This window comes from Lepidochelys kempii, chromosome 25, assembly GCF_965140285.1.
Source record: "Lepidochelys kempii isolate rLepKem1 chromosome 25, rLepKem1.hap1, whole genome shotgun sequence".
Classification (NCBI taxonomy): domain Eukaryota; kingdom Metazoa; phylum Chordata; order Testudines; family Cheloniidae; genus Lepidochelys; species Lepidochelys kempii.
In genome coordinates, this window is record NC_136404.1 from 7,013,440 (window position 1) to 7,025,852 (window position 12,413).

At 52.4% G+C, this 12,413-nt stretch overlaps 1 protein-coding gene across 7 annotated transcripts in view; it reads right to left on the minus strand.

Moving 5' to 3' along the window:
* NFIC (nuclear factor I C) overlaps window positions 1–8,501 on the minus strand; it is a 158,276-nt gene extending 149,775 nt beyond the window's left edge. For 2 of the 7 annotated variants that reach the window (XM_073324326.2, XM_073324332.2), the window contains exon 1: window positions 5,236–5,613. In XM_073324326.2, coding sequence (XP_073180427.1) covers window positions 5,236–5,358 — 123 coding nt within the window. In that variant the 5' untranslated portion in view covers window positions 5,359–5,613. Of the gene's footprint in view, window positions 1–3,709; window positions 4,137–5,235; window positions 5,616–7,914 lie in introns of those variants that run through there. The other 5 variants (XM_073324331.2, XM_073324334.2, XM_073324329.2 and 2 more) reach the window with 5 other exon arrangements.
* Between the last annotated feature and the right edge of the window lie 3,912 nt (window positions 8,502–12,413).

Sequence of the window (12,413 nt, forward strand, 5' to 3'; positions counted from 1 at the left end):
TTGCACACACTAGGGGCTCCTGGCATTAATAATAATTAATTGCACTCATAATAAATTGCTCATCTAAAGCACCTTCCAGCTGAGGATCTCAAAGCACTTTGCATTTATGAATTTAGCCTCAGAGCTCCCCCCCCAAACCCTCCGTGGAGGTAGATGACTATCACTGTCCCCATTTTACAGATGGATAAACCAAGGCACAGAGGGGGGAGAAGTGTTTTGCCCGAGGTCACACCCCAGGAGCCAGTGGCAGAGCCGAGAGCGCCGTGCGCTAACCGCTAGCTCATGCTGCTGTCCCTTCCCTCCCTGCGAGGGGATAGCAGTGAATCTGGGTTTCGGTGGAGGGAAGCCCCTAGTCAGGGAGAGGCAGCTGGACAGTGTGCAATCACGTCATCGTGCTTCTGGATCGGAATCAAGCCCAGCATTGCAGAGCCCTGGCCAGCGCTGCGCTCGGCGGAGGTGCCTTGCCAGGGCTATTTTAGTGCTGCTGGGTTGATCTCGGAGGCTCTGAGACTCTTTAAACAGCAACACCAGCCTGGGACGAGCTCTGGCAGGGAAGGAATGATTCTAGAGCTGTTGCTCGTCCGTCCCTCCCCCCCACCCCCCCCGGACTCTGCTGGCCCACGAGCAAGGGCAGAGGGCACTGTCTGCGGGGAGCCCTGCAAAGCCAAACCTGGGGCGGGTCCACAATGCCGGGAGGGCAGGAGGCACGTGGGGGTTTGGCTAATTCTGGCAGCTCCCCGAGCCAAACAAGGCTCCCTGCTGGACATGAGTGGGAGCTTCTGCTCCTGGCTTGTCTCAGTCCGGTGCCAAAGCAGGAGAGACCCACTCAATGGGCACAATTGTTATCCTTGGTGCACTGGGCTAGATTCACATTGGTGACTGACAGGCAGCAGGCCCACTACCAGCCCCCCAAAGACATCTGGTCCCCAGCAAGTGCTAACCTAGGAGGAGCTGTATAGGGAGCGAGGCGTGTGCATGGGGATAGGAAGGAAGGAGAGAAGGAAAGATCTTTAAGGTTACAAAGTCAGAACTGAGGAAACACCACAGTTAATGTCACTCATGCAGCCTTAATTCTTCAGCCTCTCGCATGTGTGTTTAACGACATGATCACACAGGGTCTTGGCTCTGTAGCCATCTTTGAATCTAGGCCCTTCTGTCTACAGCCACAGGCCTGTCCCACGGCAGCTCTAGCGGGGGACAGGACACACATTTTGCCAGCAGGCTACACAGTTAGTGGCTGTGGTGGGGTATCAGGCTTCCTGGGTTCCCTTCCTGGAGCGGTGAGCAGAGCATGGGCTAGTGGTTAGAGCAATGATTGCAGCCAGCAAAGTCAAGCACACAGATTTGGCACCTTCCCTCCCAAAGACAGCATGGCTGAGTCGCTGAGACGCATGTTTGGCATCTGAGACCCTTGGGTTCTATTTCCAGACGTGGCCTTGTGCAAACTCAGTTACCTTATTTGCAAAATGTGGGGAGAACAACCGTCGCATGGCTCCTGGGGCAGGAACCTGAGGCCTGTCTCAGGCACACGGGTTGTGAACTGCCCAGAAATACTAACACCAGTAAAACAGGTGAGACCAAAACCCAGGGGCGTCTCTCCCCCTTTCTCCATGAGACACAGGCAGCCGCAACATGCATGACACCTGGCAAGTCTGGCCTAGGGGGCTAAGTAAGGGGAGGTTAGCCTGATCCTGGGCACTGCCTCCTGGGTGGTCAGCGAAGCCTCCTGTCCCCATTGCTTGTCCATCTCCCCTTGGGTGCAGATCTGTGGGCCCCTACCCACACCCAGTGGAGGGGGCAGCATGTGACCCTGATGTGGGGGTTGCAGGAAGGGGAAGCAAGAATCAGGTTAAAGCCATAGGTAAGTCCAGCCCCAGAGGGACTGACTGGCAGACTGAAGGAGAGGCGAGTGGGGAGTCTTGCTATTCTCCTGCCCCACTGACAGCACACTCCTTCTGGGGGGCAGCTGGGGAGCTGAGGGGCTGGGACCCCGGAGCAGACCGAGCCTTTGGTCCCTGCCCTTTCTCCTCCCCTCTTTTGAGTGTAACCCCCAGTCCTAGAATAGACCCTCGCAGTCACTAAGGAGCAGAGGGAGGAGAGATTCATTTAGCTGGAGCAGGGAAAGGGTTACTCAGATGCAAAGGGAAGGCTGGCTGCTCAATAATTAAATAAATATCAAGAATCAATATGGACAGAGCAAGCGATCCAGCCTCCCCCTCCAACGTGGCCCTGCCTCTGCCGAGTTTTGGTGGAATATGCAAAGAAACTTGAAAGTGAATATTTTAGCCACAAAAAGAAACTATGCAAACAGAGCCCACAACAGTAACACACAACACAACCAGGGAATATTCTCTCCTGTCAAATAACACACACAACACCAACTGCGAACAGAACCTAAAAGAACACCCACATACCATCTTGCAGCCTGTGTTTTACAAACTAGCATACACACAACACAGGGCCAATGTGCTGCGATCTAAAGTGACACCCGTGGTCAATATGTTATAACCCAATGTAATACAAACCCACACAATAGTCCCAGGGATCCCCTAAAACAGCACACAGAGTGGGAATATTTTATGAACCAGAGTAACACAACGCACAACACAGGTAGAGATCCTTGCCACCCCCTTTAAAATAACAGGCACATAAAATACACAACACCCAGAGACTATTTATTTTATCACCTAAAGTAACACAACCACCCACAATGAATAGGTTATCATCTAAAGCAACACATGCATAATCAATATTTTAATAACACAGACACAATATACAGTAAGAAAATATCACACACAACACAGGCCGTGAATATTTGTGACCACCTCTAGGATACACACTAGCCACAGTGCAACAGATTATCCCCTAAAATACACACACACACACACAGAGTTGCTCCTAGAGAGTCCACACACACACACACACACACAGAGAAAAAAGAGCCCATGTGATTCCAACTTCTTACAAAGTTAGATCATTTCGAAGAAAAACTGCCCCCCTCATGCCAGAAAGGCGCTTCCCCGCAAGCCCAGCCCTGGGGACATGTGCCGTTCTGTGCAGAGGAAAGTTTCACGTGTATTACTGGGGGGGACGGGGGGGGCTGAAAGCAATTAGTTCTATACCGATGATTTCCCCTCTAAATGCCCAGGAAGGCAGGAGTGCCCCGAGGCGAGCCGGCTGCGAGCTGCCAGTCGCTCTTTTTAATTACACACGAAATGCCCCCCCCCATTTCCCCCTCTCTTCCTAAATGCCCCCCCAACCTTGCAGTCTCCCTGCACCCATCCACCTCCCTCCGCATTACAAAAAAAAAAAAACAAAACAAAAAACCCACACCCGCAACCCTGCGAACAACACAGCCCCAGTGAAAGTGAAGCGGGGCGGGGGGGGAATCACTAGACAGAAAAAACAACCACCACCCTAATGAAAACAACCGGCAAGAACCGAGCTTCATCCCTTCTGCAACGAGCCCAGCTCCTTACACACACGCCAGAAATCCCGCCCTTTTTTCTTTAACTGTAAAACTATTTTGCACTAATGGTGGCAGAGAAATTACTCCACCGAAAAGCCCCTGATCTCAGCAGAGGAAGCAAATCTCCCTCCGTCCGCATCCCAGTTACTAATAAAAGACAGCCAGCAGGGGAGCGGGGGCTTGAAGGGCAGCAGCCAGAGGGGATTTGGGGCGGGGGGGGGGGAACGGGGGGGCTGTTACCTGAGTTAAGCACAGAGGAGACGAATACATCCCGAGCTGATCTGGGAAACTGACTAATTGCAGAAGAGAGACCCAAGGCGCAAAAGTTACTGAGTCATTTCGAAGGCTGAAGCAGGTTCCCCCCCTCTCCTTCTCCGGAATCTCTCTCTTCTCTGGAGACGGATCGCAGGCGGGGGGGGGCTGTTGGGGGGGGACCCAAAATAAAGAGAGCGCGAAAGATCCAACTTTAACCGGAAAAAAAATCAACCCGAAATTTAAGAGAAAAAATAATCATCCTCACGGGGGGGAGGGGGGTAGATCTCCAGCCCCCCCCCACAGGATCCCCCCCCCCAAACAAAAGTGATGGGGACGGAGCGGGAGCGGTCGGGGAAGTTACAGAGAAATTCGCTCCATTTGAGACACGGGCACAAGAGAGAGGAAAGAAAGAATGAGAAAATGAAAAAAAAAAAAGGGAGCGAGGAATGAAGTGACGTTATGAAAAAGCCCATCCCAAAATATTACATCCCATTTAAAGATGCAGGATCCCCCTTTCGGCCGAGCTCGCTGCGCCGCTGCAGGGCAGGGCTGCCCTGGGGGTTGGTTGGGCACGGAGTTGGGGGGCGCGGGGGGCAGCGCAGCGAGATGTGGGGGGGACGCCTCGGTTCCGGGGGGCGGGGGGCACACGGCGGCTGGGAGATGCCAGGGCTGGCGGAGCGTTTGGACGGAGCCGGTAGGATCAAAGCTGCCGGTTCACATTCGTCTGCTGGGCAAGCGCCAAAGGAGGCGCTGAGGATTCAAGGCCCAGAGGAGGGAGGCTCTGGGGAACTCACTGCGCCATGGGGCAGGGGCCTGGGTCTGTTACACACACACCGCCCGCTGTCCCCTCAAGTTTCACCCCTTGCGGCCAACGCATTGTCCGCGCTACAGCGGGGAGATAGAGACCTACACGCGTGTGAACGGCCCCCAGGCCGACACACACATACACAGGAAGCCCCCCCCGCGGTTGCTGCTCCGGATCGGGGGGGGGTTCGTGCCCCTGGGAAAAGAGCTGGCGGAAGCGCATCGTCCGAGTTTTTGTGCCCCCCCCTCCCCCGATATTATGTCGGATGGAATCTTCTGTTGACATCTGGACTCAGGGCATGTAGACAAAACAACAACAACCGCCCAGGAGCGACTACCAGCCCCTGCACCTCACTCGCCTTCTTCCCAGCCCGCAGCCGCTGCCGGGGGAAATCGACAAGGCCAGAAGCGACCCCGACCACGCAAGCGGCAGCCCGAGCCCACCACGGGCGCCCTTGGCAAAGAAGCTGCTCTGGGAGCAAAATCCGGATCTTTTGCCTCGGTCCCCAGCGCAACAGGCCGAAGCGGCCCGTGGAAACGTTATTAACAAATCAATAGCAAACCGTGACTCTCACTAGCGCTGTTACCAGCCCCCCCCCCCAGGACCCCGACTTTCTGCCCGGCCCCCCTGGGTCCCACTCTGCGAGCCTGGCATTCGCACATCAAACCCCGCTCACTCTGCAAGCTGGGCGCTTTAGTTTATTTACTTCGTTTTCTCTTTTTGCTGCAGTCAGACGAGTTAACTTCTCCTCGGGTCGTTCGGTTTTCAAGGGGGCCATTGTAACGATAAGCGACAGGTGAACATTAGAGGACACCTCTGTCAGGTTCATAGATTCCTCTAGTCCAGCAGCAGCTCAGAGTTTGCAACGCCGGGGGGTGGGGGGGGGAGTCGATCAGTTCAAAATTAGTAACATCATTTCGCCTCCTTCCTCAAAACAAACAGCACAAAAAGAAAAGAAAACACCAAACGCAGCGCAGCAGCGAACTCCAAACCACAAATTCTCGCTGCACAAAGCGGCGAAAACAACCAAACATTTCTCGAGGCTTTAATAAAACTAATTAGAGAGAGAGAGAGAGAGAGAGAGAGAGAGGACACGTATCGAAAAAAACAAAGGGAATCCCTGCTTCATAATTCTGAAAGTGAGACCTGAGCCCTTCTCTGCCATGGCTAAATGTCAGACTCTCGAGGTTTGCGATTTTTTATTGACTATCCCTCCACTTCTTTTTCAATTGCGTTGGTCTTCGCCCTGACCTTAAACAAAAAAAGAACACGGGAAAAGTCCTCTCTGGGTAGGAAATTTTGCAGGATTTGGAGGCGAATATTAATTAAAACGACGGGTTTTGCCGAAAGAACTCGTTTGGATTCGAATTGTGTGCATGTGTCTATTCTGTGTGTGGCTTTATAAACGCTGATGGCTTTATAGCTACAGCGGTCTCTCGATATAAGACCAAATGTAGCAGCATCTACGTATAATTATAGGACAAAATATATTCACATGGCTTTCCACCTTATTTTCCTAGTAGCTTATCCACCTCATTAATCCATAGCATCTATAGGGCCAATTATAAACCCTTATTTTTACCCTTACACTTTTGCTTTTCCAAATTCCACAGTGCTTTGCTCTGCAAAATAAATCCAGAAATCACCCCCCCCCCCCAAGTATTTTCTGCAGAAGGAAGCATTCCGCGGGTTTGATTTTCTGCGTCTTGCAACGTATTGCAGGCGGGAAGGGTTCGTTAGAGATTCCCAAATGAACTCGATCCTGCGAAGTTTGTAAGCAGGAGAGTCCCGAAGTTGCTAAGCGCTGCGGGGAGAGAGGAGGCGGGCGAGGGTTCCCTCACTTCTCCCTCGGCAGCGCAGTTTGGAAGGGATTCAAGGCCTAGAGCTGATAGGAGCGATCGAAGAGGAGGCCTAGGGTAAGATGTTCTGTGTTAAACACCTACCCACTGCGGCAGGCAGCCCGCTCTGCATACGCCATCCCGATGGCTTTCCCCTCTGTGCGTGGACAAACCACCTTCTCTTTTGCTTCTAAGGTCAAAGGGATTTTCGTTTTGGGCCAAGTTTTTGGAAGCATCGTTAGAAGAAACCTGTGTTTATTCCAGGCCATTCCCTTTTATCGCGGGCGCAGAGCCGCTCTGAGATTTTCTCCCCCTGCCCCCGTCAAAAGGTTGCATTAAAAAAGAAAACTTTGGTGTCGGAGTGGAACAAATCTGTCTTTATAACATCTTTCGAAAACCCCTATTTGGGGAGTGTTTATTTCTCAGCAACGATCAGAGCACAACAGAAAGGCCCCGAAAGCAGATTTGCTCGGAGAACAGGGTGCTGGGTTTTTTTCAAACACAAATCTCTTCTATACTGAAGAAATAAAACAGCCCCCAAACCTCGAGGCTATTTTTGGAAAGAGAACTGAAATTCGCTTTTAGTTTCTTTGGTGCTGTGGCGGCAGGTGAAGGCTGCAACCTGTCTCCGCTTCGAAACACCACGTTTGGGAGCCCTGATCAGCAAGGGGGGCTGGATCCCCGGGGATACGGAGCCTGTTTCCCTCCCCCCAGCAGCCAGCCAGCCCTGAACTTTGCTGGCGCTGCCAGGCCCGGGCTACCAGCTGGTTAGAGGAGCTGCTACTCCCGCAGCTGGCATGCAGGCTGGGGGCGGGGGAGAGACGGGTGTGCATTGCACGGGGCGGGGGGGGGGCGCTCCTTTCCCCCGCGGGCCCTGCCGGGCCGAGCCGGGCCAGCTCAGGCAGGTGGGCATGAAAAAACAGCGGGGGGAAGGGCAGCAGCGCCGGCTGCGCAGCCGGGGCTTGATCGCGCCTCTGCTGGGCGTCACTGCCAAGTTCAAGTCGGTGCGGCTTGCAGTCCTCTCCGCCCCTTTCGGAGCGGCCATTTTCCGCTACATCCAGCTCGGCGCCCGCTGAGCAGCCCTGGGCTGCGGAGAGCACCCCCCCCCTCCCCGCCGTGCCCTCCCTCCAGCCACCCCCCCCCCAGCCTTTTCCCCAGCACCTCGGGGGCGGGGAGGAGTGGCAAAGAAACTTCCCCAGCAATAACCATCTCCCTTCCCCCTGCCTCCCCCCCCCCGCCGGACGGCACAGCACGACACTGCCTCGCAGGCAGCTCCTGGTCACTTCTGCATCCATTCCAGCTGCGTCCCCAGCCTGCACCATCGCTGGGCAGCCCCCATTCCGCGCCCCCCCCAAAACACAGACCCATGCAGGACACATCTCACCCCCTCTGCCTTCCCAGCCCTCCACGCATCCGCTGTGCCATTTGGGGGTAACCCCGCCCCCCCCAAACATACCCCCCACCCGCAAACTTTTGCTGTTTGATCCATCCACCAAAGAGGGGAGGGGGGAAAGTATAAGAGAAAAGGAAACTGACGGGGAACCTACCATAGCCAAGTGAAATTAACGAGGCTCCAGACCAAGTTGCCGCAAAAGGAAAAGGGGGGGGGAGGGTGCGCGAATTGTGTTTTCCACCCACAAAAAAGAGGGGGGGGGGAGGGAAAAAAATCACAAGTGTCCTCAGAGTTGGCTCATCTCTCCGGCTCCTTCTTGCTCCGGGTGCCCATGTCAGTGCCCCCACCGTGGCTGGTGTGTATTGTTATTGTGTGTGTGTGTTTGGGCTGGGCTGGGCTGGGGGGGGGGAGCGCACACCCCGGCATCAGATCGACTCCAGCCTCTCGCTCCTCGGCGCGGCGCGGCGGGCGGGCCGCTCGAGGCGGCGCCGGGCGCTGCGCGACCCCAGGGAAGGGCAGCGGCGACGGGACGGGCGGGGCGCCGCCGCCGCCGCCGCCGCTCTCCAGCCTCTCCCGGGGCTCGGGCGGCGCGGCCGGCGCGGGCTCCCCTCCGCGCTGCGCCGGGGGCGGCGGGGGCTACTGGGAGGCCATCGCCCGCTCCGCCTCGGCACCCAGGCGCACCCACGCGCCCATCGCTGCCTCCCCCCCGGCACCGGCTCCGGCCAGGCACCGCTCCGGATTGCAGCCGCCCCCCCTTCCCCATCGCACCCCTCCCCTCTCCTCCCCCCGCCGCGCCGCAGCCTCCTCCCCTGCCTCCTCCCCCCTCGCCAGGACGCCGGGCCGAGCCGCACGGGGGGGATCCCTCGCCTGGTGGGGGGCGGGGGCTTCTTGTCCGCCCCCCCCACCCCCCAGCGCCAGGGGGGAGAGCCGAGGCGTCCGCTGAGCCGCCGCGGGATGCCCGCGAGGGTAGGGGGGCGGCGGCGGAGCAGGGGCCGTGCCCGCATCCGAGCAGGAGCCCGCAGGCTAGACCGGGGGAGGGGGGGGGTGAGTGTGCGTGTGTGAGCCGCCGTGACACAGCCCCGTGCATCCCCTGCCGGACGCACACACACACCTGAGCGTGCCCAGCGGGAGAGACACACCGGATCTGGGCTTGCACGCCCACTGCAGGGCGGGTTGCAAGGGGCAGTTACATGGGGGGGGGGCTGGACTCCCCTCACCCCCCCCATCCCCCCCGGCTGTAGAGGTGACAGCCCAGCTGGAGAGTTCTGCATCACGGAGTGACCCCCCCCCCATCAGAGCTCCCAGGACACCCCTCCCCCTTTCCTCAGCCCTCCCCATCTCTTAAAGCTGCACACCCATTTTAAAAACGGAGAGGCCGCTGCACTAGATCCGAGTTCCCTAGCAGAGCAGACACCCCCCCGCCCCAAGTTCCAGCGCTGGTGTGTGTCTGAAAATACAGCGTCAAACATTAACCGCCGCCTCCATTAACTCCAGCGGAGCCCTGGCAGGCACCAGCGGGCAAATGGTTGAATTTGAAACGTGCCTTCGAACTTTTGAGTGGCTGGGAGGGTGAAGGATGAAAGCAGCGAGCCAGACTAGGGAGTGGAGAAATGACTGCATGGGGCACCCACCTCCTGGGCTGTCCAGGGGCCTGACTTCACCTGGGCCGGTGGGTACTCAGCACCTCTGCAAAACAGGCCCCATGGGAAGTGGTGTGAATGCAAAGAGAGGGGAGTGTGGGCCCTATTCTTGATTCCCACCTGCCTCTGCGAATTCAGAGTGGGGCTATAGAAAGAGGAAAGGGAGCGAAAAACACTGACCCTTTAGTTAAAATCATATGCCAGCTGTTCTGCAGCCTGTGTTCCCACTTTTAGCTTTGACTGCTGAATTATGGTGTTTTTAAAAAGAATGATCCTTTGAATGTTCCTGCACACTAATAATATTTAACTCAAAGCAAAGTTCCTTTTGGGTGATAGTTTCCCATTAGGGGCTAACTGGGTTCACAGTACTCTAAGGTGATCAGTGACTTATCTTCAACCCTATGGTACAACTTTAACAGCAGGTTTACTGGGATGGCCAAGGGACTGGAGGCTTGTGAAGTGACACACTGAATATGGTAAAAAAGTTACACGGCCTCCTAAGAAGTGACAGTCTGGAGTTTCTCTGTCTGTTGCCATATCAATATTAGATGTAATTAAAAACATATTTAAAAACCTATTTTGCACCAACATTCATTATTTATGTATCTCTACGGGTAATATACAAAGGTCTAGCGTGCGTGAAATATTTGAAATATGGAATTTTGCATGGACCTGTATTTTTAACCCGTCCTTCCATTCCAGCAAAAGCTTGTTACCTCTTTTAACTTGCTCTGGTTTTTTTATATAAAGGCACCGAACTGGGATTTTTTTTCAGCGTGTGTGGAGGTTGAATGTACTGTGGATGTGTATATTTTTATATATGATGCCTACAGAGTACTTCACAAACAGCACCATAATCTAGTGTTATTTTCCTGGTCAAAGAATTCTAAAATGGTAAAACAGAGTAAATACAGTGCTTGTATTTTTTTTTTTTTATAAAATTACTGAAAGCTGCAGAGGCACTGGGTTTTCATTTTTGAGTTTGCTTCCTTCCCCCCCCCACCCCACCCCCGATATAAGATAGATCAGAGAGCACTGATCGTTCTTAATAGGAATAGCATCGATTTTAACACGGATTTTGTATAATCTGGAGATTTATGCATGTACACACACATCCTCCCCATAACCCATTAAAACACATACTACACGTAATAAGATGTTGTACATTATGCAGAATAATCTGTGTATTGATATCATCTATATTTTATTGCTGTTCAGTTTGTTTGTGGTCTATTTAAGCACTGAATTTGCCTTATGTAAATGAAGATCTAATTTTGCTTTTATTTTCTGTCCAAAACCATTTATATTTACAAGATGAATTTATTTTTTTAAATCACCATCTGCTCCCGAACAAAAAGTCACTTCCCTGTTTTGACGATAAACAGCCTCCTGGCCAAAATAAGTAATTAATTTGCACTGTACCAACTAAATAAGTCTTGTGGAAGTTAAACCTGAAAGTGACGGTTGCTTTGCTGAGGAGACTATAGATTTTATTTTATGCATTTAGCACCAGGAGAAACTAAGAAAAAAATAAACATCAAAAAGAATTTGCCAATGTCTTAATGGTTCTGATTCAGCAGTTTAGTGGCTGTGTTGGGCACAGTGTTAGAAGTTTGAATTTCTTCCCAAACTGTTTTTATATTATCCTTTTGTATCACTGTAGCCCAACCCAAGATTGTGCTGAGCGCTTTCATTATCTTTTTATGTTCGGGGGAAAATTGGTATTCGCACTTATGCACCGCACAGAACTGGTTTAATAAAGCGTGGTTATTCTCAGGCCAAATCTGAGACAAAGGGAAAGTACTCAGCAGTTCTGAAACTTCCCAAGGTGAGAGGCACTGTATCTATCAGCAGAAGTATGCCGTGAAATACACATGCAGGGTGTTTTTAATAACACTTGGCTTTTCTAAGCACATCAGCAGAAGGGTCACAAAAAAGACGTGTCACTTGTGATCACTGGCAGGCTGGGATCTTCAAGACCTGTAAATGTGGGGACCAACCTGCTCTAGTATGGGTCCAAGGGACGGAAGGGAAATATGACATATGATCTGCAAAGGGGGCAAAATGGGTTTGTGCCTTTTTTTTTTCTTTTTTTTCTTTTCTTCTTTGGCGCATGAAGCTCTGCCAGATTTTTGTGTATGTGTCTCTGTGTGTATAATCAGGAACGCCAAAGCTTATCTCCCCCCACCTTCTTCCTATTGCTAAAGAATGTTTGGATGATTCAAAAGTGGGTGCTTTTTCACCCCTAAATTGGAAGGTTGGGAGTACTGGATCTTCAAAGGGACCTTATCTCACAAGTATGAGAGTTAAACTAGTGTTAACAAAACCCAGAGGATTTTAGACAGGCCAAATTGAAATCCTCCTCCCCCAATTAGTCAGATTTCCCAAACCACAGTGATGGGTCCAGTGTTAGATCCGGAATAAAAAGGGAGAAAAAACTGAAAATGTGTCCGTGCAACTCCTCCCCCTATTTTTGACCCACTCTAATACATAAATATATTAATTATTATTATTATTGTAGCACCTAGAGGCCCCTACCAAGGCCAGGGAGCCACAGTGCTGGGTATATATTAGTAACGGTCCCTGCCTCAAGGATCTTACTATCTAAGGCCCTGGTCTTGCAAAAACTTATGTTTGTGCTTAATTGTATCTGCTGTGAGTAGTCCCATGGAAATGTCAAATTAAGCATGAGTAAATCTTTGCAGAATCAGGGCTAGAATCCAGGTCTTTGTTCAAATTTAGTCCTCTGTTAGCTCAGCCCCTATGCCTGCTCAAGGTAGCTGTGCCCTTAATTACAAATGTATAATCCCAGCACGAAAAGAGAACATATTTCTCAAAAATCCCTTTTTAGGCCTTTTCTAAGGAAGCAGAAACAGGCATAAACCCAATTCAATTTTTTTTTTTTTTTTTTTTTGCAGGTCACCATAAAGCTCAATATAAAATAAACATTTTGGGTTGCAGTTTCCTCTCACTGAGGGTGTGTTTACACCGGCTTAACTCCACAGGCTTCAGT